At 42.1% G+C, this 25,372-nt stretch overlaps 1 protein-coding gene across 1 annotated transcript in view; it reads left to right on the forward strand.

Moving 5' to 3' along the window:
* Nucleotides 1-25,372, forward strand: part of LOC140460945 (histone deacetylase 2) — an 87,952-nt gene that overhangs the window by 57,767 nt on the left and 4,813 nt on the right. The window contains exons 11-13 of the mRNA XM_072555705.1: nucleotides 3,718-3,848; nucleotides 10,436-10,588; nucleotides 24,604-24,646. Coding sequence (XP_072411806.1) covers nucleotides 3,718-3,848; nucleotides 10,436-10,588; nucleotides 24,604-24,646 — 327 coding nt within the window. The remainder of the gene's footprint in view (nucleotides 1-3,717; nucleotides 3,849-10,435; nucleotides 10,589-24,603; nucleotides 24,647-25,372) is intronic.

Here is a 25,372-nt window from a genome sequence, read left to right on the forward strand (position 1 = left end):
CCGCCCCCTCTGCCCACCTCACTGGCTTTTTGATAAATTGTAAATCCTTGGATGTTTAACTGCCAGTCCTGAACCCCCTGCAATCACATCTGTGTGATGCCTACCACATCATAATCATTCACGATGATTTGTGCCGTTAATTCATCTACTTTGTTATGAATACTACAAGCGTTCAGGTAAAGCGCCTTAATGCTAATTTTCTTAGCCTCATGATTTCTATCATCTCTAATAATATATCCTAAGTTATCTTTCCTTTTTGTTTCATTCCTAGCCTGCCTTGAGCTTAAATCTTGCACACCTGCTAGCTTGCTGCTTATCTTTCTACTTAACTCCATAATCCTGTTGCTTTCCCTTCCCCTCCCCTCTCCCCCACCACACCGACTCACAAGTTTAAAGTTCTAGTGACCACCGTATTTATCCTTTTGCCAGAACACTGGTTCCAGATCGGTTCAGGTGGAGAATATCCCATCGGTACAGATCATCCCCGTTCCAAAACTGATGCAAATGTCCCATGAAATGGAGTCCCTTTTTCCACACCAATCTCTTAGCCACGTATTTACTTCCCTAATTTTTTTACCCCTATGCCAATTAGCACGTGGCTCAGGCAATAATCCAGAGATTATGACCCTCGAGAATCTGTTCTTTAATTTCCTTCCTAGTGCTTGATACTCGCCAAACAGGTCCTCCTTCCTAGCCTTGCTGTTAGTGCCAACGTGGACCACAATAATGGGATATTCTCCCTCCTGCTCCAATATCCTTTCAAGCTGGTCTGAGATGTCCTGCACCCTGGCACTGGGCAGGCAACACACCATGCAAGACTCCCGATCTGGCTCTCAAACGATACTATTTCTCCCCCTAATTATAGAATCCCCTATAACAGCTACTTGTCTTTTAGCTCACCCCTCTTGAATGACCTTCTGCACCATGATGCCCTGGTCAGCTCGCTCATCCTGTCCACAGCCCTTTCCCTCATCTGTACAGGGAGCAAAAATCTAATACCTGTTGGACAAAGTCAAGGGCTGAGGCTCCTCCACTCCTGAATTCAGAATCCACCTACCTTCCTCATTTACAGTCGCACACTGTTGTCCCTGGTCACTAACTGAATTTGAATTACTTAATATACTGGGTGTGACTGCCTCTTGAAACCAAGTGTCCAGGTAACTCTCCCCCTCCTAGATGTGCCGCAGTGTTTGAAGCTCAGATTCCAGATCATCAATTCTGATCCAGAGTTCTTCCAGCAACCAACACTCGCTGCAGATGTGGTCACTGCCATTCACAATGGGATCAGCCAGCTCCCACATCATACAGCTATAGCACATCACCTGTCCAGCCACCTCTGCTTATTTAATTAATTTATACAAATTTATGAGTTAAATAATTTCTAGTATTTCTCTATGGTCTTATTCAACTAACCAACTAATAGTAAACTTTTAATCAATCACATGATACACAAGAAATACCAATTGAAACACCATGAGAGTCCTTTTTTCTTTGGTTAGAGGAGGCGGGCGGGTGGGAGACATGGCACGTGTAGTGTCTCAGGATTCAGCCGCTGCCCAGATATATACCCAGCAGTCCTGTGTGCCTTGCTATGGCCTCTCCCTCTGCTGCTTCTTCAAAAACCTCACTTATCTAGCAGTCCCGTGTCCGTTCCTGCTTAGTGTTCGCTCCACCAAGGTAAGTTTTTATACTTTAAAGTTACTTTACCGTTGAGCCTCTGCTCCTCACTGTCACTCCTCCCACTCCAACTGCTGCTGAAAAAATGAGGTGAATTTGAGGTCAGGGTGAAAGGTGTTAGTGAAGTTGATGAACTGTTCAACGTCCCCGTGGGACAGTTCATCAACTTCACTAACACCTTTCACCTGAACCAGATTGGACACCTCTCTCCCTTCCTGGACCTCTCCCTCTCCATCTCTGGCGACCAACTAACCACTGACATCTACTACAAACATACGGACTCCCACAGCTACCTGAACTACACCTCATCCCACCCTGCCTCCTGTAAAAGCACCATTCCTTATTCTCAATTCCTTCGCCTCTGCTGCATGTGTTCCCAGGATGACCAATTCCACCATAGAAAATCCCAGATGGCCTCCTCCTTCAAAGACTGCAATTTTCCCTTCCACGTGGTCAACGATGCCCTCCAGTGCATCTCCTCCACTTCCCGCACCACCGCCTTTTACCCCCACCCCTCCCAATGCAATAAGGACAGAACCCCCACCCCCGATCCTCACCTTCCACCCCACCAACCTCCATCATCTTCGCCACCTACAAACAGACCCCACCATGAGAGATATATAACCCTCCCCACCCCTATCAGCGTTCCGGAGAGACCATTCACTTCCCGACTCCCTTGTCAGACCCACGCCCTTCACCAGCCCTCACTCCACTCCCAGCATCTTTGCCTACCACCGCCTGCAGTAAGTGCAAAACCTGCGCCCACACCTACCCCCTCACCTCCGTCCAAGTCCCCAAAGGCTCCTTCCACATTGGACAGAAACTTACCCGATCTACCTGATGTGATCTCCTGTACATTGAGGAGACAGGGTGCCAACTTGCAGATAGTTTCAGAGAACATCTCTGGGACACCCGCACCAACCAACCCCAGCGTCCCATGGCTGAACATTTCAACTCACCCTCCCACTCCGCCAAAGACATGCAGGTCCTGGGCATCCTGCATCACCAAACCCGAACCACCCAACGCCTGGATGAAGAACGTCTCATCTTCTGCCTTGGGACCCTGCAACCACACAGGACTAATGTGGATTTCACCAGTTTCCTTATTTTTCCCTCCCCCACCTTATCCTAGTCCCAAGCCTCCAACTCAGCACCACCCTCTTGATCTGTTCACCGTCTTTCCCATCTATCCACTCCACCCTCCTCTCCGACCATTGCCTTCTCCCCCAGCTTCATCTACCTATTGCATTCTCAGCTACCTTACCCCCAGCACCACCCCCTTCCCATTTATTTCTCAGCTACCCCCCACCCCCCCAACCCCTGGCTCACAAGGCTCAATTTGGATGAAGGGCTTATGCCTGAAGTGTCAAGTCTCCTGCTTCTGAGGTGCTGCCTGATCTGCTGTGCTTTTCAAGCACCACACTCTCAACTCTAATCTCTAGCATCTACAGTCCTCACTTTCTCCATCATGGTTGTACATACATGATTGGGCTGTGCTGTACTGTACTGTTCTATGTTCTAAATGTTTAGGAGGAAAGATGAGTTTGGGGATATGCAGGAGTTGTTGGTTTCATAAATGAAAATGGCAATGTGGTAACCATATATATCTTTAAATAAATGTAAATGTCTATCATTCAAGATTTGTAAGTCCTGGTCTCAAGTCATTTAGCATGCACCTTGCAAGGTGAAGGACACTTTAACCAAGCATAACAGAACAATACTGGTGTTATGGATACCATTGATTTTCATTTCCACGGAAATCAATGGAAACGAAAATCAGATTTCTATCATTGGAAGCCCATCATATTATCTTTTCTTGCATATTACAGTAATTTGCAAGTCATCTTTATAAACTGGGATAAGCATTTTTGACATGCATCAAATCCTTTTAGTTCTTGGTTTGGAAAGAAAATTGAGTTTCAATTTAATTTGCTAAAATGACCCGTTAATTTTAGATGGAAGTGTTTCCTGTTCAAGATAAAATTGTATAATTCTACTTGAAAAGAAATTTTTTGTATAATTTGTCTTATCTCATTGCAGAATCCGTTTATTTGAAAATCTACGTATGCTACCTCATGCACCTGGTGTCCAGATGCAGCCTATTCCAGAGGATGCTATTCAAGAAAACAGTGGAGCAGAGGATGATGATGATCCTAACAAACGAATTTCAAGTTAGTGGTAGTATATCAATATTTTATAACATTAGCTTGAAGTAGCTTAAAGTATCTGTATTGAGCAAATTCACACCCACAGATAACTCTCTCTCTGCGAGTCCAAAGTGTGCCACTCTTAAGAAACTTGTAAGTGACTTCCTATGTTTCCTATTCTTTTATCCAGAGGGTGATACCGGTAGATCTTGCACAAGCAGGTTGCTTTGCATTTTCATTGTTGCCTTTAATCAGGGGATGTGGGTGTCATTTACTAGGTCAGCATATGTTGTCTATCACTGATTACTTTGGGGTGGTGGTGGTGGGCCACCTTCTTAAACTGCTGTAGTTTATGTGGATTAGGCAAGCCGAATCTAATGTGGAATTCCAAGATTTTGACTCCTCAATAGTGAATGAATGACAATATTCTTCCAAATCAGGATGATACATGGATTGGAAAGGGACTTTCAGATTTTGGTATTTACATGCATCTGCTGGCTTTGTCCTCCTAGATAGTAGAGGCCGCAGGTTTCAAAGGTGGTGTCAGAGGAGCCTTGGTGAATAACTGCAGTGCTTGTTGCAGATTGCAGAAACTACTGCCTCTGTGTATTGATGGTGAAGAGAATGATTGTTTAAAGTTGTACATGAGATACCAGTCAAGTGGGCTGCTTCATCCTAGGTGTTGTCAAGCTTTTTGAATGTTGTTGAAGCTTTACCCATCCAGGCAAATGGACAGCATTCTACCACAGTCTCGACTTGGGCCCAGTAGATGGTGTACAGACTTTGGGGAGTTAAAAGGTGTGTTGTGGCAGATTTTATAGCCACAGTATTTATATAGCTGGTCTAATTAAGATGCTGGTCAGTGTTCACTCCCAGGATGTTGATATTGGGAGTTCAGGGATTGTCGTGCCACTGAACATCATAGGGTGATGGTTAGATTCTGTCTCTTGGAGGTACCTGGCATTTGCATTGCACATTTGCAAATACAGAATGTTACTTGTCACTAACCAGCTCGAGGCTCAATATTGTATTGATTCTTACTGCATATGAGTATGGGCTGCTTTGATATCTGAAGGGTTCAGGGTGGCTCTGAAAATAGATATATCAGCAGCGTAAATCTCCATTTGTGACCTTAGGATGAAAACAGCTGAAGCTGGTTTGGTCAAGGTCACCATCCTGACAATCTTCTGCATTTAAGCACCAGAACTGAGATAATTGACCTCCAGAACACAACCGTCTTCCTTTGTGTTTGGTATGCCTCCAACCATTTTTCTAATGCTTCTTGATGCTATACTTGGTTGAATGCTCCCTCAGCACTGGACTTGTCAAAGCCCATAGCCGTTGCTGTATCTCATGTCTTCAGTTTCTTGATACCAGATGGTGTAAATTGAATTGTCTGAAGACTAGCACCTGGATGGTGCACATCAGGAGGAGGCTGAGCTGGTCATTTACTCAGCACTTCTGACTGAAGATTGTTGCAAATGCTTTTGCCTTTTTTGCTAGGCAGCCCATCATGAAAGAATGGAATCTTTGTAGAGCCTCCTCCCCTGTTAATTGGTTTAATTATCTACCTCATTTACATCTGGTTATGACAGAACTATGCTTTGTGGAATTACCTAGCTATTTCTTTTTCTATGCAGCTTGCACTGTTTTACATACAAGTAGCCCTTCAACTTGACAGTATTATGAAAGTGTAGAAGTGTACTATACCGTTAAGAGATTGAATGACTTATCAAGCATACAGAGTGCTGGAGAATTTATAATGTAACATTTGGTCCAGCTGAGTTGCTATAGGACAAAAAAAAATAGAATTTGGCCAATCAGTTTAAATTATACCCCAAAATATCAACCTCCAATCAAGTTTGAATTTAATATATTGACAATATTAAAAACCAATGAAACAATCCGTTGCTTTGACGTATAACAACGGGAAAAATTGAACAGTTGAGGGGAGAGCTGCCAAGTCACCGGCACTGCCCAAAACACAGCTTTCTTAAAAAGGTACCTTTATCTATCAGTGGCCTGTGAAATAGAAATCCGTAGGAAGAAAAGATGATAAGAAGAAGAAAAGAAGATAGAGCAGACAAAGAGTAGATTCGACATCTGGCTGGTTTTGATATTTGAATTGTTTGGTACATCTAAAATCGATGGTTTTATTGGACCAGTACAGTTGAAGGGAAAGTAACAGATAGTTTAGAGAAACCCTGTCTTACGACCTGGGTTTCTTCCCCCCCCCCCCCCGATAATGGAAGCTTGCAATACAGAAATGATTCAACTCGTGCTGCAATATGTTAAAATAGCGAGGCCAAGGACCACTATTTAAAGTACAAAAAATTAAGAACTTTAGTCTTTAAGTCTAACATAGAATATTAACTAACAACTATTTACAACTTCTTTTGCTAACCTACCTCTTGCTTTCCCTTCTATAATACTGGTCCGATAAAATCCCAGATTTAAGATCTACCAAAAAATTCAAATTTCAAAACCAGCCAGCTGTTGAATGTTACCTTTGTATCTTCCTCTGTCTTTTTTCCTTCTTAGGGATTTCTGTTTCACAGGTCATTGATAGATAAAGGTACCTTTTTAGGAGAGCTGTGTTTTGAGCAGTGCTCGTGACTTGGCAGTTCTCCCCTCAACATTCAATTTTTCCCAATCTTATACATCAAAGCATCGGAGTGTTTCATTGGTTTTTAATATTGTCAATATACTAAATTCAAACTTGATTGGAGGTTGGTATTTTCAGGTATAGTTTAAACTGATTGGCCAAATTCGAGTTTGTGTTTGTCTCATAGCAACTCGGCCAGTGCTAGCTGCTGGACCAATGTTACATTGTAAATTCTCCAGCTTGCTAAGTCCTTCACTGTCAAAGGTACAATAGACTTCTACACATAACAACAGTACTAGTAGCATGTGGGTTATTGCAAAGTTGTGAGGTTACAGATTGTATGCAGGTTGAATACAATTTCACTGTTGCTGTTGGACCACAATGCCTCATGGGTGTCAAATTGTGAGTTGCTAGATTGGTTAAAAATCTATTCCATTTTAACACTGTCATAATGCCAAGGTGGCACATCAAAATGGAAGACAGGTAGAAATGGTTTGAAGAGGTCATCGTGGAGTGATATGTAAGGCACAGGAGGGCTGGTTCAGTCAGCTTGCAGGTTTACTTCAGTCAGCATACATGTGAGGGAGTGATGTTTGTGAGGACAGGAAGTCAGTGGAATAATATAAAAACAGTAAGTGCTGGTGAAACTCAACAGGTCTGGCAGCATCTGTATGTGAGAGATAGAGTTAATGTTTCAAGTCAGATATGACTTCTTTAGAACTGAAAGGGCTGGATAATGGTGCTTTTTATGCTCTTGACAGGGGTGTCAGAGTGCTATTAGTAGATTGGTCCATTTTCTTTTCACATCTGTCATTTACACTAATTTTACATTTCTATCTCTCTCTGATAACGACTCCCTTTGCCTTTTGGTCTGATCACCCTCAGTCTGTCCCACTCAATTATCCCCTACCTCTATCCACAGCATAAAAAGCATATCACTGTCCCTGTCAGACCTGAAGCAGAGTCCTATCATATTCAAAATGTTAACTCTTTCTCTCTCCACAGATGCTGCCAGACCTACAGAGTCTCATCAGCAATTTGTATTCTTATTTCAAATTTCCAGAATCCACAATGCATTTTGCAAAGTAGAGAGCTCCAGTTTTGGTACAAATTGCTGTATTCAACGAGTGTCGGAAAGATGTGCATATGATTACTTTTGCAAAACAAGTGGACAGTAATTTACTTGAAGCATAGTAGCGCACTTGATGAGGTCTGGTGTGATGGTACAGCAGTGCCCCATGTGAATCCAGCAAGTTTGGTTCATAATTGTTTCTCAACATTTGCATTCTCAGCATTACCTGGAAGGGTAAAATTTTAACTTGAGTCAGTCCCAAGTTTGTTGGGTTGAGAATATTGAACTTTAATGTGAAAAAAAGGAAATGTAAACAGACAAGTATTGCCATGAGCCCAAGGAGTAGATGTTAGAAGTGTTGAATAAACACTCTTGGCAGCGCGGTGGCTCAGCGGTTAGCACCAGGGACTCAGGTTTGATTCCAGCCTCTGGCGACTGGCTGTGTGGAGTTTGTGCATTCTCCCCATGTCTGCGTGGGTTTCCTCCGGTTGTTACAGTTTCCTCCCACAATCCAAAGATGTGTAGATTAGGTGAATTGGTCATGCTAAATTGCCCATAGTGTTCAAGGATATGGAGGTTAGGTGCATTAGTCAGGGGTAAATGTAGAGTAATGGGGAATGTGTTTGGGTGGGATACTCTTAGGAAGGTCAATTGGACTTGTTGGGCCGAAGGGCCTGTTTCAACGCTTGTAAAGATTCTATAATTCTACAACAGATAACCATCAAGAAAAGCCTGAAAGGACAAGAGAGAGATGGAAAAGGCAGAGTCACCTTTGGAGGTGAAAAGGTTGGAAAACCTTAGAAAGTGTTACAACACAGGCTAATTTAAATCTGACATACACAGAAGCTCACCTCATGCTGTAATCTGTTAAATTTCAAGAGGCAAAGAACCATCCCAGAGGTCACTATTTAAAGTAAAAATTAAGACTTTTATTTTTTAAGTTCAGCAGAGAATATTAAAACTAACTATTTACAACTTTCTCTGAAACCAATTTTTTTACCTCCCCACTCTACAATACTGTTGAAATTAAAAACTCCGATTAAGATTTACAAAAAATTCAATTTCAAAACCAGCCAGCTGTCGAATCTTCTCTTTCTATCTTCCTCTGTCGTCTTTTCTTCAGTATTCTGCTTCACAGGTCTTTCTTATAATCCGGTACCTCTCAGAGAGCTATTCGGCGAGCAGTCTACAATTTAGATTAGATACCCTACAGTGTTGAAACAGGCCCTTCGGCCCAACAAGTTCACACCGACCCTCCGAAGAGTAACCTACCCAGACCTATTTCTCTCTGACTAATGCACCGAACACATGGGCAATTTAGCCTGACCAATTCACCTGGCTTGCACATGTTTGGACTGTGGGAGAAAACAGGAGCACCCAGAGGATACCCACGCAGATACAGAGAGAATGTGCAAACTCCACACAGTCAGTCACCTGAGGCTGGAATTGAACCAGGGACCCTGGTGCTGTGAGGCAGCAGTGTTAACCACTGAGCCACCGTGATTTTCTTGGCAGTTCTCCCATAACTGTTCAAAATGGCTGATTTTATACACCAAAACATTGAATCATTTTGTTTGTTTTAATGTTGTCAAAATACTAAATTCAAATTTTATTGGATTTTGGTATCTGGGGCATAATTTAAAATGATTAGCCGGATTTGAATTTGTTTTTGCATCATGGCAACTTAGCAGCACTATTGGTTTCACAATCAAATGTTATATTTTAAATTCTTTGAGCACACTTTGTGCCTCTCGAAGTCCATGTCAGCTTCCAGTCTCTCTTAAAGGTACAGTACTCACCTACACCTTCATAACAGAAGGAAATTGCGGAACTTGGAATCAAGGTTGCTAAATGGGATAGATTGAATTAGGGATGAACAACAATCAAAATTGGAAGAATACCAAGTATTTTTGAGATTTAGGAGGTCATGTAGGTTATAGATCGACAGGCTGGATATCTGGCAGAACCAGAAATCATTGATGTATGACAAAATATTTGGGCATGTGTCCTTGCCACGTCACCAGACGTGTTCAACAGGTGGCCTGGGGTACAAAATCAACAGTATAAGAAGAAGATTATGTCAAGAGGTACTAAAGTCCGAAACCATTTTTCTCCCATGGTTGCTGCAGTTAATGAGTCAATACCATAATCTGAAACAATAGCTTTAAATGCCTCTAGCTTTAGGTTTTCTGATTTTCAGGTTGAGAGAAAGCAATATGATTTATTTCCATTATAAAAGCACTTACTGCAGCAGCAGAAATGTATTTGAAAACTGAGATTTAACTGTTGTACATCTTTGCTTGCAGGACGCTAAGGTTGTGTACTTCCAAATTAGCATAGCTTAGTAGTAGCATTCTTCCTTCTGAGTCTGAATGTTCTCAGGACTTGATTGCAAATTGTAGGCCTGCACACTGAAGTGTTGTACTGAAAGAACGCTGCCTCAGAAGGTGTCTTTCGGGTGAGACATTAAATAAAGGCTCTGCTCACCCATTCAAAAAGAAGCATAAGATTATGGTAATATGTTTTGCTTAGGAACAGTGTTGAGTTCTTTCTTTTGGCCTGAACAATATTTATTCTAAATGAAACTATTGACAGTTTTCTATGTATTAGTTTTGAAATCTTGCTGTGTGAAGTAGGTTGTTGCATTTCCTACATTGCAATGGTGATTACACTTTAAATTTATTTCAAAGTGCTTTGGGATATCCTGACATCATGAAAGGCATCATATAAATTCAAGGCAAAAGTGAGGACTGATGAACGGTTTTTGCCCGAAACGTCGATTCTCCTGCTCCTCGGATGTGCTTTTCCAGCACCACTCTAATCTAGACTCCTCATGTAAATTCAAGTCAGTCTGACTGGTTATTTTTCTTTATGTCCATGAATAATATAAATACATTGGATTTTAAACTTCTGATTTTTTTTGTATTATTGTAGTTCGAGCTTCTGATAAAAGAATAGCCTGTGATGAAGAATTTTCAGATTCTGAAGATGAAGGCGAAGGCGGTAGACGAAACATTGTAAATCATAAGAAAAGTAGCAAGCGAGCACGAATAGAAGAAAAAAAGGAACTGGAAGAAGGAAAACATGGTAAGTGCACTATGGCCTAGATTTTGCAATGACAATGACTGTTAGTATTTTCTACCAGTGCTCTGAGAGTCCACATTTGCAGAACAATATGGAAAGCTGGACGTTGCTATCAGAGACACTGCACTCTTTCAGAGGAGATGCTGCTAAAATGCAAAGCCCAAGTGATTCGTGAATTGGCAAATAGCTCCATTTCTACACCGTTTAATCTTGCTATTAAAAAAACCTTAAAGTTACAGCTTAGTGAATAAAGTGTAACTGGGTTTTTAAATGATCCAGTGCTATTCTAACTTCTTCCTAGTTTCAGTTATTAACTATTCCACTCTGAGTTAAAATTAGGAGTGAATGATAATAATGACTTCTAAAATTGACTGGTCTGCAGTCTGTGTGAGTATTACAAAGTGATTGGCTACTTATCCCTCTTGCTGGCATCATTGCAACTGAAACCTTGGGAATTCCTTTGTCTTGGAGACTTTCCAAGGAGAAATCCAATTTGAGACACCATTGGATTTTTGTGGGCGACTCTTCTAAAATCAGTCATGTGGATTGTTGCTTTACTGCTCACTGCAAAATCCAGCCCTTGAGAGCTGAACTAAAAGCATAGTATATTTACAATAATGTAATTGTGTGAGAAACAAAGTATGCAAGCTCCAAGTTCTGAGAAGAGCTCAGTGATACTTTAATATTCATAGCTCGGACTTTTTCCATGAGCTCGCAGAGAGTTGTGAGAGCATGGAATGTGTTGCTAGCAGCAGTTGTGAGAGTGAGGTCATTGGGATATTTAAGAGACTGCTGGACATGCATATGGTCACAGAAATTTGAGGGTTAGTACATTAGGTTTACCTTACATGAGGATCAATGGTCGGCACAACATTGTGGGCTGAAGAGCCTGTTCTGTGCTATACTGTTCTATGTTCTAGAAGTGATTTGGCAAAACTAGTTGCGATGATCAGGAGAATGGTTATACTGGAAATGGATTTATTCGATTTTTATTATGTTACTTAACTTTGAAATGACTTACGGTATTGGCACACAAATGATTTGCGTTATCAGAATATTTTCATGCAAGTCTAATAAAGTTGTATTTATTAATACCTTGGGAAGACTGTGTTGCCATTATAAATGCAAATTTTACAGCGTGCTTTCATATATTATAAGTGATAGTTTGAGAAGGTACAGGGAACAGCAGTAACTATTATTCTGTTTAACAAAATCAAGAAAGAAACTGGAAAAAATATATTCCTTTAGCAATTCAACAACAAAAATCAACATTGTGAAAAATTGTGAAACATAGTTCAACTTTAAAGAAAATTGAACCTTGGTGTACAGAGCTCATGCTTTTCCTTCTCACTAATATTGAGACCATCCAATCAGCTTGTTTTGCTGTGTACTTTGCTTTCACCTAGCTAAACTTTCTCCCGATTTACCCCAGCCCTGAGCTCTCACCTTTCTCTAATTTTAGTCATATCTCCCCTCATGAATTCTTGAAGCTCATATTTTATCCATGAAACAAGCCACCTCCTGACTTGGTCCTATTCCTGTTAAACGACTGATCACTTAGCTTTGTGATCTTCAATATTTAAATCTGCAGAGTCTGTTGACAGTTGATTCCACAGCAAGTCTGCATTTCCTTACTGCATGCGTATTGATAGTCATGCTATTGCATGACCTCTGCTTTCAGAAGCTCGTGGCTAGAACAAACTTGAGAGAGACTGGAGAGGCTTTGCCAGCTTATTACATAATGTTTCAATTTGAACCACATGGACTACCATCGCAGGTGAAAGTAAGTTCTGTTTGGTCAATGTGAAAAGGCAATTAAGAAATGTATAAGGAATTGATGTCTGAAAGCAGTATATTAGAGTACTAGAAACATAGGAGGCTGTTCTGCCCATCATGTCTATGAACTCTCTGCAACAGCAGCTTGTCTGAGCATTCTCTGTACCTACACATTTTCCTTCAGCTGCTTATCTAATTGGTCCATGTGATATGAAGAAAGATTACAGGGAATACTGCCACTTCCCACATCCAATATCCAACCAATGCAAGCTGACCAGGGACACTGGAAGCAAATGGACACCACAGAAATGACTTTCCACTCTTGAAAACAGCCAACAACATTCTGGATGTTCCAGAGCCACAGATCTGGAGGCCTGTCTGCAGTTATGTTAGGAATTGCAAAGTGAAGCAGTATTAATGAGTGGTGATAAAAGCAACAGACTGTGGATGCTGCAAATGTGAAAACAAAGACTGAAAATGCTGGAGTTCTGGCAACATGTGCGGAGAGAGAAACAGTCAATGTTTTGACTTCTCTATGACTCTTGTTCAGAAATAATGAATGACAGATCTCGACCATTTAAAAAGAAATCAAAAATGTACAACTTTCATCTGGAATTGGAAAATGATTTACTGTTCAGAACTGTAAAAGATAATATTGTTTGCCTTAAATGTCACCAAGTTAAAAGCAAAATTTGGAATGACACCACACAGTGATGCACATTAATTTTAAGGATAGTTTCTCGTTGAACAGCATTCTTTGGACAAACAAGTTTGATGAACTGAGGCCATTTTTAAAGCTGAACAGCAGCCAAAGGTAAGGCCTGCATAAAAGCATGTTTTCATGTTTGCCATCGTCAAGCAAAAGACAAGAAATCATTTATAGATAGCGAAGTAATTAATGAAATAATAACTCTGGCTACTGACTATTTACTTAAAGATTAAGAATAAGGAAGAAATAATGATGGCAATCCAAAGCATGTCACTTGATACTTTCACAGCAGCAAGGTGAATGGAAGCTTTGTCCAGAGATATTCTTTTTAGCAACTATGGCAAGACCTGAAGAATTGTGAAAGCTTCTCACTGCAATTAGATGAATCCATAGACAAGATCAACACAGTTGACTGATTTTGTGGGCATGCTTTGTCAGGACATGACAACTAACAAGGATCATCTGACCCTTTGCCCCTTAAAAACAGAACAAAGAGTGAGGATACCTACAACAAATTCAAAAGGTATGTGCTGGAGAAAAACATTCCAGGAAAGAAACTGATATCTATCACTACTGCTCATGCACAAGCTAAGCATACGCAAGCTTTGTTGCATTTTGCAGAAATGATCCTGATTTTCCCCTTTTTTTTTCCATTTACCACTACATAATGCACCAGCAAGCATTAGCAAATAAAGTTATGGACTTTTCTCGTGATGAAAGTTGTTAAGATTGTAAACTTTGATTCAGGTAAGCACCCTTCACGCCACATGTTTACTTACTTATGAGATAAACTTAATGCTGCTTATGGTTAACTAATCTTCCATGCTGATGTGAAGTGGTAAAGTTGAGGGAGGGTCCTGCAAAAATTTTTAGATCTGCTTGAACTCATCTCTTAAATCATGAAATGAAGTGTGCAGTGAGCTGTCAGATGATGTGTGGTTGCTCAACTTCAGGTTCTTTAGACATAATGTTAAAACTGAACAATCTGAATTATGATCTGCAGAATCAGTGCTGTGGAGGCATTTAAATTTGATCTCTCAATTGCAAAATAAAATGCTACAAAACATCTCAAGTATGCAAAAAATATTAAAACAAATCAAAGTCAAAGAAAAATTGTTTCACTCGGAAGACAACTGTGCATACCCGAGAAGGTTAGCAAAACGATGTAATAGGTAATTTCAGGAATTTTAGGTGATGGACATAAATCATAATGTTTATCTTGAAACCACTCCTTCAAATAAATAATGAGGGTGGGGGATGTTATCAAATTTAGAAAACAGTTGACTCGACATGGAGAAATTTACTATACAAAATAATATAGAGTTGAAAGTTAGATCAGGGGATAGTCATTTTTGGGGACTTGTAAACAAAGAATTGCACGAGCTTCTATCATCCTGTGTTTTTAAAGTGAATGCTTACCACTCCACATACCACTGTGAGACAGCATTTTCCAAATAAAGATAATGGTGTCCACATATCACAACTCAGAGCCATTTGATGGATATTACTTAACTACATCTCAAACTATATCCCAGACTTCAAGGCAATGGCAGATAATGTGCAGTCACAGGAATCACACTGAGACTTGGTTAATAAAGGACAAAATGAATAATTACGTATACTTAATTTTAGACTCTAAAGCACTAAGAACAAACTCTTAATTTTACATTTTCTTCAGGGTAGATTGTGGGTTGCACTTAAATAAATGGATCTGTTTCCAAATGGCAGCCAGTGACTTGGGGGATATTACAGGGATCAGTGCCAAGACTCCAGCTATTCACAGTATGTATGAATGATTTAGATGAGAGAAATAAATGTAACATATCCAAATTTGCAGATAACAGCCAAGTGGGAGGATGAACTGTGAAGAGAATGCAGAGATCCTTCAGTGTGATTTGGACAAGTGGAGTGAATGGTCAAATGCATGGCATATGCAGTACAAAGTGGATAAGTGGAAGATTATCCACTTAGGGAACAAAAAATATGAAGGTGGATTATTATCTAAATTGCTATAAATTGAGAGGGGGAAATGTGCAGTAAGACCTGGGTATCCTTGTACACCAGTCACTGAAGGTAAAACGCAGATGCAGCAGGCAGTCAAGAAGGCAAATTAGATGTTGGCTTTCATAACAAGAGGATTTGAATACAGGAGCAGGGATATCTTGCTGCAATTCTAAAGGGCCTTGGTGAGAGCACGTCAGGAATATTGTATGCAATTTTGGTCTCCTGTGGAACGATCTTCTTGCTAGAGGCCAAATCAAGGCTGTATTTGACCGAGTATGGCATCAAGGAGGCCTGGCAAAACTGGAATCACTGGGTATCGGGGAAAATACTCTGCTGGTTAGGGTCATACCTGGCACAAAGGAAGATGATTGTGGTTGTGGAGAGTCAGTCAACTCAGCCCAGGACATCTCTGCAGGAGTCCCTCAGGGTAATGTCCTAGGCCCAACAGTCTTCAGCTGCTTCATCAATGACCTTCCCTCTGTCATAAGGTCAGAAGTGATGATGTTTGCCAATGATTGCATTGTGTTCAGCACCATTCATGACTCCTCAGATACCGAAGCAGTCCGTGCTCAAATGCAACAAGATCTGGACAACAGCCAAGCTTGGGCCGACAAGTGGCAAGTAACATTCGCACCAGACAATGACCATCACCTGTAAGAGAGACATGAACCACCGCCCCTTGACTTTCAACAGTATTACCATCACTGAATGCCTTACTGTCCACTTCCTTGGGGTTACCGTTGACCAGAAGCTCAACTGGACTCACCACATAAACACAGTGGCTACAAGAGCAGGTCAGAGACTAGGGATACTGCGGTGAGTAACTCACCTCCTGACACCCCAATGTCTATCCATCATCTACAAGGCACAAGTAGATGTGATGGAATACTCCGCACTTGCCTGGATAGGTGCAGTTCCAACAACACTCAAGAAGCTTGACATCATCCAGGACAAAGCAACCAGCTTGATTGTCACCACATCTACAACATTCAACCTCCACCACCAGCCGTCAGTAGCAGCAGTGTGTACTATCTACAAGATACACTGCAGAAATTCATCAAAGTTCCTTAGACAGCACCTTATAAACCTAGGATCACTTTCATCTAGATGGACAAGGACAGCAGATACTTGGGAACACCATCTGCAAGTTTCCCTCCAAGCCACTCACCTCCCTGAGTTGGAAATATACCACCATTCCTTTACAGTCGTTGGATCGAAATCAAAATCCTGCAATACCCTCTCTACTGTCGTTGTGGGTCAACCTACAGCAAGTGGACTACAGTGATTCTAGAAGGCAGCTCACCACCACCTTCTCAAGAGCAAATAGGGATGAGTTATCAATGCTAGCCAGCCAATGATGCCCATGTCCCACAAATGAATTTTTTAATATAAAAAGTAATAAATCTGTCAAACCTGTAGAAGGCTGTTAAGGCCAAGTCATAGACCATAGAATGGAGAAAGTGAGGACTGCAGATGCTGGGGATCAGAGCTGAAAATGTGTTGCTGGAAAAGCGCAGCAGGTCAGGCAGCATCCAAGGAGCAGGAGAATCGACGTTTCAGGCATAAGCCCTTCTTCAGGAATGAGGAAAGTGTGTCCAGCAGGCTAAGATATAATGCAGGGAGGAGGGACTTGGGGGAGGGGCGTTGGAAATGCGATAGGTGGAAGGAGAGCAAGGTGAGGGTGATAGGCCGGAGTGGGGTGGGGGCGGAGAGGTCAGGAAGAAGATTGCAGATTAGGGAGGCGGTGCTGAGTTCGAGGGATTTGACTGAGACAAGGTGGGGGGAGGGGAAATGAGGAAACTGGAGAAATCTGAGTTCATCCCTTGTGGTTGGAGAGTTCCTAGGCGGAAGATGAGGCGCTCTTCCTCCAACCGTCGTGTTGTTATGGTCTGGCGATGGAGGAGTCCAAGGACCTGCATGTCCTTGGTGGAGTGGGAGGGGGAGTTGAAGTGTTAAGCTACGGGGTGGTTGGGTTGGTTGGTCCGGGTGTCCCAGAGGTGTTCTCTGAAACGTTCCACAAGTAGGCGGCCTGTCTCCCCAATATAGAGAAGGCCACATCGGGTACAGCGGATGCAATAATTGATGTGTGTGGAGGTGCAGGTGAATTTATGGCGGATATGGAAGTGTTCCTAGGGGCCTTGGAGGGAGGTAAGGGGGGAGGTGTGGGCGCAAGCTTTGCATTTCTTGCGGTTGCAGGGGAAGGTGCCGGGAGTGAAGGTTGGGTTGGTGGGGGTGTGGACCTGACGAGGGAGTCACGGAGGGAGTGGTCTTTTTGGAATGCTGATAGGGGAGGGAAGGGAAATATATCCCTGGTGGTGGGGTCCGTTTGGAGGTGGCGGAAATGACAGCGGATGATACGCTGTGAATGGAGATGGTGAGGTGGTAGGTGAGGACCAGTGGAGTTCTGTCCTGGTGGCGGTTGGAGGAGCGGCAAGTGGAAGAGATGCGGTGGAGGGCATCGTCGACCACATCTGGGGGGAAATTGCGGTCCTTGAAGAAGGAGGCCATCTGGGTTGTACGGTTTTGGAACTGGTCCTCCTGGGAGCAGATGCGGTGGAGACGAAGGATTTGGGAATATGGGATGGTGTTTTTACAGGGGGCAGGGTGGGAGGAGGTGTAGTCCAGGAAGCTGTGGGAGTCGGTCGGTTTATAGTAAATGTCAGTGTTGATTCGGTCGCCAGAGATAGAAATGGATAGAAATAGACCATAGAATCCCTACAGTGTGGAAACAGGCCATTAGGCCCATCAAGTCCACCAACCCTCCAAAGAGTATTCCACCCAGACCCATTCCCCTACCTTATTACTCTATATTTCCCATAACTAATCTACCTAACTTACACATCCCTAGACACTATTGGCAATTTAGCGTGACAAATTCTCCTACCCTGCACATCTTTGGACTGTGGGAGGAAACCGAGCACCCTGAGGAAGCCCACGCAGACATGGGAAGAATATTGCAAACTCAACGCAGACAGTTGCTCGGAATCAAACCCGGGTCCCTGGTGCTGTGAGGTAGCAGTGCTAACCACTGAGCCACCATGCTGCCTGTTGAGTGTACTTAAGACAGATGGATATGTTCTTGATTGCTAAGTGATCAAGGGTTACAGGGAAAAGGAAGGAGAATGGGTTGAGAAACACCTCAGACATGATAAAATTACAGAGCAGATTCAATGGGCCGAATGGCTTAGTTCTGCTGCTTTTTTTATGGCTTTATGGTTATGGGGGGGGAGTACATCGAAGGTTTACCAGGCTAATCTTTTGAGGAGGTGGTTGAATGGATAGGGTTATATTCATTGGAGTTCAGAAGAACTAATCTGCCCAAGTGCATCACATCACACTTATCCAATTAAATTCCATTTACCACTGATCAGCACGTCTGAGCAGCCCCTCTGTATCCTTTTGTAACCTACGGCTATACTCCTTACTATTTATCACCACACTAATTTCATACCATCTGTAAATTTACTGTTCAACCCTCCTACAGTCAAGCCAAAATTGTGTGTATCTACCACAAACATCATTGACCTCAGCACTGATTCAATGGATACAAGCATCAAGTCACAAAAAGACCCCTCGAAAATCACTCTGTTTCCTGCTACTCAGCCAATTCTGTATCCAATTAGCCAGATTTCCTTGGATTCCCATGGGCTTTTACCTTCCCTATGACTGTCTCATGTGGGATTTTATCAGAAGCCTTCTGAATTCCAATAGACAGGAAGTTGAATGTATTGACCTCATCTATGCTCCCGGTCACCTCTTTGAAAGATTCAGTCAAAGTGGCCTCCCTTTAGCAAAACAATGCTGACTGTTCTTAACTAACCCTGCCTCTCCAAGTGCAGATTAATTTTGTCCCTTAGAATTGACTACAATAGTTTCCCCACCACTGAGGTAAGATTGGCTTAAACCTTGTTCATTTTTTGAATAACAGTACTACATTAGTTGTCCTCCAGTCCTCTGGCACTTTGCCTATGGCTAGAATGGAATTGAAAATTATTGCTAACACCCCTCTATTTCTTCCCTTGCTTCAAGCACCAGCTTTGGGTGTATTTCATCTGGCCCTGGAATTTTGTCTAATTTTAAGCTTGCCAGACCACTCAGAATCTCCTCAGTGTCTATGCTAATCTCTTTAAATATAGCATAGTCCTTCTCCTGGAGTTTTAGAACCACATCATCCCTCTCCCTAGTGTGTACCAACACAAAGTATTCATTTAGAACTTTACCTACATCTTCCAGCTCCACACAAATTATCACACAATGGGTCCTATTCTTTCTCTCATTATCATTTTATCCTTAACGTACTTGTAAAATAACTTGGGATTTTCATTTATTTTACCTGCCATGACATTTTCATACTCACCTTTTGCTTTCCTACTTTTATAAGTTTGCCCTTGCACATTCTGTGCTTCTACTTGAGTCCTAAGTATCTGTCATAAGCTTAATTTTTTCTCTCTATCCTATCCTGTACATCCCTCGATATCCAGGCTTTGCTGGATTTGTTGGTCTTACATGTTATCTTTATTGCCCCTGTAAACTCCCTATTTCCTTCTTGAATGTGTCCCACTGCTCTCTCGATTACCAGAAGTATCTGTCCCTCAAATCATGCCTGATCTTTTTAAAATTGGCATTCCCCTTGTTTAGAACTTTAACTTCATAGAATACAATCCCTACAGTGTGGAAATAGGCCCTTCAGTCCAACAAGTCCACACTAACCCTCTGAAGGGTAACCCACCCAAACCTATTCCCCATTACTCTACATTTACCCCTGACTAATGGACCTAACCTACACATCCCTGAACATTATGGGCAATTTAGCCAATTCACCTAACCTACACATCTTTGGACTGTGGGAGGAAATTGGAGCACCTGAAGGAAGCCCACATAGACACGAGGAGAATGTGCAAACTCCACACAGACAGTCGCCCAAGGCTGGAATTGAACCTTGGTCCCTGCTGCTGTGAGGCACCAGTGCTACCCACTGACCGACCGTGCCTCCTGTTCAGGTCCATCCTTTTCCATAGCAATCTTGAATTGAGTGGAGCTGTGATTACACTCTGTAAAATGCTACTCCACTGATACTTCAACCACTTCCCCAGCTTCTTTACCTAAACTTAAGATGAGGATGGCACCCTGTCTTGTGGGACCTTCTACATACTGGCTTAAAATGCATTCAGGAGAGCTGTTTAGGAATTCCATTGCATCTAAACCTTCCACACTATGACCACCCCAGTTAATATTGGGAAAATTCATATCCCCAACTTTCACTACTCAATTTTACACTTCTTTGAAATTTGCCTCCATATCTGTTCTCTTTCTCTTGGAATGTTAAGAGATCTATAGTGCACTCCAAGCAGTGTTCCTTTTTGGTTTTAAATTCTACCCATATGGCTTCATTTTAGATTAGATTAGATTACTTACAGTGTGGAAACAGGCCCTTACAGTGTGGAAACAAGTCCACACCTCCCCGCCGAAGCGCAACCCACCCATACCCCTACATCTACCCCTTACCTAACACTACGGACAATTTAGCATGGCCAATTCACCTGACCTGCACATCTTTGGACTGTGGGAGGAAACCAGAGCACCCGGAGAAAACCCACGGAGACACGGGGAGAACATGCAAACTCCACACAGTCAGTCACCTGAGGCGGGAATTGAACCCGGGTCTCTGGCGCTGTGAGGCAGCAGTGCTAACCACTGTGCCACCGTGCCGCCCATTTGCAGAACCTTTTAAGATGTCATCTCTCCTATTGTGGGATGACATCTTAGAAGTCATTGTACCTCCCTGGGCAATATTGCGATATCTAATCCAATTTTACCTCCTTCCCTAACTAACCTGAAGACTGTAAGATCTGCAATATTGTGCTACCAAACCTGTCTTTCAACCATGTCTCAGTGATAGCAGTGTGTACCAACACAAAGTATTCATTTAGAATACCCCATATTTTAATTTAATGAGCCCTCAATTCATCTGCATGTCAAAATACTTGTATTAAAATAAAAACCATTCAGCTGTGTCAAACTCCTGTGTGCGTTAAATGTCCATAGTTTATGTGCCGTTTTGACTCAATTGTTCTCTGTTCCAACTTTGGCCATTCATCTCCCTCACTGCATATGCACTCTGGATCCCCTACCCCTCACCCACCAACTTATTTAAACCCTCCCCAACAGCACTAGCAAACCTCCATGCAAGGATTCTGGTCCTATTCCAGTTCAGGTGCAACCTAATGCCTTGGTCCCACCACCCCAAATGATCCCAGTGTCTCAGAAATCTACAGCCCTTCCTCCTGCACCATCTCACCAGCCACGCATTCATCTGGACTAACCTCCTATTTCTCTACTCATTCACACATGCCACTGGAGGTTTTTTTTATTCATTCATGGGATGTGCATGTCCATTGCCTGTCTCTGGTTGCCTCGAGAAGGTGATGATGGTGAGCTGCTTTCTTGAAACACTGTAGTCCACCTGCTGTGTGTAGACCCACAATGCTCTGAGGGAGGGAGTTCCAGAATTTTGATCCAGTGACAATGAAGGAATAGCAATATATAAGTCAGGATAGTTCAATGGGCTTTGAGGGGAATTTGCAGCTGGTGGTTTCCCATGTATCTGCTGCCCTTGACCTTCTGTATGTATGTAGTCATGGATTTGGAAGGTGGAAGATCTTTAGTAATATTTCTACAGTGCATCTTGAAGATAGTACACAATGCTGCTATTGAGCATCGTTGTTGGAGGAAGTAGGTATTTATGGATGTGGTATCAAACAAGTGGTCTGCATTGTCCTGGATTGTGCCAAGCTTCTTGTAGTCTAGAGATTACTATCTTTTGGATCCTGTTTTTTAAGCCACTTCCTAACTCAATAAGTACAGCCTGCAGGATCTCTTCATTTTGCTCCCTGTGTCATTGGTATTAATTTGTGCCGTGACCTCTGGCAATTATTTTTTAGATTAGATTCCGTACAGTGTGGAAACGGGCCCTTTGACCCAACAAGTCCACACTAACCCACCGAAGAGTAACCCACCCAGACCCATTCCCTTACCCTATATTTACTCCTGACAAGTACACCTATCACTATGGGCAATTTAGCATGGCTGATTCACCTGACCAGCACATCTTTGGATCATGGGAGGAAACTGGAGCACCCAGAGGAAACCCAGGCAGACACCGGGAGAATGTCTGTGTGGAGTTTGCACAGTCGCCTGAGGCAGGAGTTGAAGCTGGGTCCCTGGCGCTGTGAGGCAGCAGTGCCAAATACTTTAGAATGCTCCAAGACTGTTCAGTAACATCTCTCACCCTGGCAGCAGGGATTCAAATAGCATCCTGGCCTTCGTTTTACAGCTGCAGAAAGACCAGTCTGTTCCCCATACAGTTGAATTTCCTACCATGATAGCCTTGCTGTTCTTCCTCCCCTTGTGCAGCTGACCACCCCTGGTGTCATGAGTTGGCTGCCACTGCTTTCCCCTGTAGAGTCATCTCCCCAACAGTATCCAGAATGGTATATCTGTTTGGGGATTGGCAGCAAGGGCATTATCTGCCTTCCTGTATTCTGCTGGATAGTCTTTCTGCCTGTTCAGTCTTCACCTGCAGTGTGACCACCTCGTTGAGCATGCTGGTGATGACTTGCTCCGTGTGGTGGATGCCCCACAGTGAATTCTCCCAGAGCTCCAGCTCTGAAATGCAATTAGCCAATAGCTATAGCTGGGCACACTTCCTGCACATGTGGTCATAGGGACAACTGAAGTTTCCATGATTTGCCACGTAACGGAGGAGGAGCAAATCACAGGTGCAAGCTCTGCTGCCATGACTTCCACTAAGCCCTTCAGTTACTCACTTTAAAATAATTATTCTTATGTATACTATTAATTTCCATTACACTAACATTACTTTCTTACCTTGGTTTTCTTACTTATATCACTTTACTATATTGGCCTGACTTTCACTTATTCCTGATGCTTATCAGTTAATCCCTTCTTGCAAAGAAACCCCATTTTTAATATCCTGAACCAGTAATTTTCTTGTCACTCTTCAAGTTATTTTCCTAGTCAGCAGTCCCCTGAAGCTGCAGCTGTTAAACTGTTTCTGACCCCCCTCTACATACCATGTCAATCTCTATTCTTTAATTCAGCCCCCTTCCTTGCCAGGTATCTGAGATCAATTTAGTATGTATGTAACCTTGGTGTCACAGTTGACATGAAGGTAAGCTTTGAAACATATATTCATTCGATCTCCTGTTTCCACCGTTGAAGCAGAGTTTTCTTTTATTCATTTATGGGATAAGGACATCACTGTCTAGACTAGCATTTATTGCCCATCCTTACGAGTCAATCACATTGCTGGAGTCATGTGTAAGCTAGACCAGGTAAGGATGGCAGTTTTCTTCCCTAAAGGACATTAGTGAACCAGATAGGTTTTACCGGCAATCGATATCTGATTCATGGACAACAGATTCACTCTTAATTCCAGATTGTTATTGAATCCAAATTACACCATCTGCTGTGGTGGGATTCAAACCTGGGTCTTCAGAGCATTACCTGCGTCATTAACAATCCAGCGATAATACCATTAGGTCATTGCCTCCCCTAGATTTTACTATTCATAAGCTCTCTGGGCTTTGGTCCCACATTGAACCCATCATAAACACAGGATCATCCAATAAATGTTGCCTGTGTTTTAATTTGCTAACTTGTTTTCACCCATCACCAAGTGCTCACTGTCTTATACTGCTGGAGGAGAAGCCAATGTCTTGATTTTGAAATTCCTATTTGTGTTTTGAAATCCCTAATATTGTCTCAACTCTCCCTAGCTCATATCTCCAGTCTTACAGCTTTCTTCAGTAATTTTATTTGTCACATTCTGGCCTCAAGCATCCGCAATTTAAGTGGCTCCACCATTGGTGACCACACCTTCAACTGCATTAAACTCTCAAAATTCCTTCCATCAATCTTTCTGCCTCCCTCTTTCTTTTTCCTTCTTTAAAAGCTACCTCTTTGGCCAACCTTTTGGTCATCTGCCCCAATTTTCACACTGCAGATTTAGATATAACACTGTATAGTGCTCTTTCAAAGCACCTTGGTGCATTTCCTTTGACATCATAAATTCTGCAGACATAAGATTGGAAACCCGATGATGTTCCAGTCATACATTGCATGTAAGGCTTCATTCTAATTCTAATTCTAATTCTAATCTAATTTTTATCTCCTAAACCATGTAAGCAGATTATCACTGTTTCTTGCTTCATTTAAAAAAAATTGAAAAACCAATCACTGCTTTTCTGTTTGCTGTGGAAAACTGTCTCAGTTGATTTACAGTATAAGCTTGATGCAAAATTCCATTTGTATAAGTCAAACTTCCATCCAAGAATGATCATTTCTGAGAAAATCATGACAATCGATTCCATGGATTGAAATTTAGAAACTAATATTAAACTTGCAGAAAAGTCTCTCTTCTATTAAGAGGAACATATCCAAGTTGTATTTTCTTCTATAAGTTCTTCTTTACCTTTAATCATCCTAATAATGGCTGAACTGTTTGCAGATGCTGAAGAGGAAGATATTGCAGAGAAAACTGATGTAAAAGGGTAAGCTAAATTGTTATCTGTGTAATGTTTTAAATTAGTTACATTGTTCACTGTAAGTGACAACCTAATAAGCAAGTGCACCAAGCCAGAAATTAAACTGTTCTATTGATTTGTACCTAGATCCAGTTGTCATTTGTAGGAAAGTTTAAACTGAAACCACCTGAACAGCATTGAATAATTAGAAGTTAATTTTACATGATGTGAGCCCGTAAGTCATTTGTCTTTCAATCACAGCTAAGTAGTGATACAACTGTGGATGAAGGCTTAGTATGGTGAACCCATAATCCTCCTATCTAATCATTAGCCTGCTTTCTCTGCTAGGAGATGCATGTCTTTGAGTGATGCTGTATCACCATGTCAAGCTTGTAATGTTATGTATTATTGTGTAACAGACTGGCACTTGCTGTTTAGATTCATACTTGATTAAAGTAATGTAAATTTATCATAGTCCTACCGTACCAATTGGCTGCTGTCTCACTTGAGATTGGCTAATGGTGATTTAACCGGAGAGTCGGTATGTCTCATGCAAGGGGGAGAGATTGAGACATAGAGTGGTAACCTCAGCTGATGCGCGAATTCAAAAAGATCACTTGGACAAGGTACCAGAGAGCGTTGTCTAGTGTCATTCAGTGTCCCTTGGAAAGGAGCATAAAATGTTTCAATGCTCCTTTAGTTATATATGGCCTGTGTGATCATTCTTCTATGTATTAAAATGGCCATTGTATC

Source organism: Chiloscyllium punctatum, chromosome 3 (genome assembly GCF_047496795.1).
Source record: "Chiloscyllium punctatum isolate Juve2018m chromosome 3, sChiPun1.3, whole genome shotgun sequence".
Classification (NCBI taxonomy): Eukaryota; Metazoa; Chordata; class Chondrichthyes; order Orectolobiformes; family Hemiscylliidae; genus Chiloscyllium; species Chiloscyllium punctatum.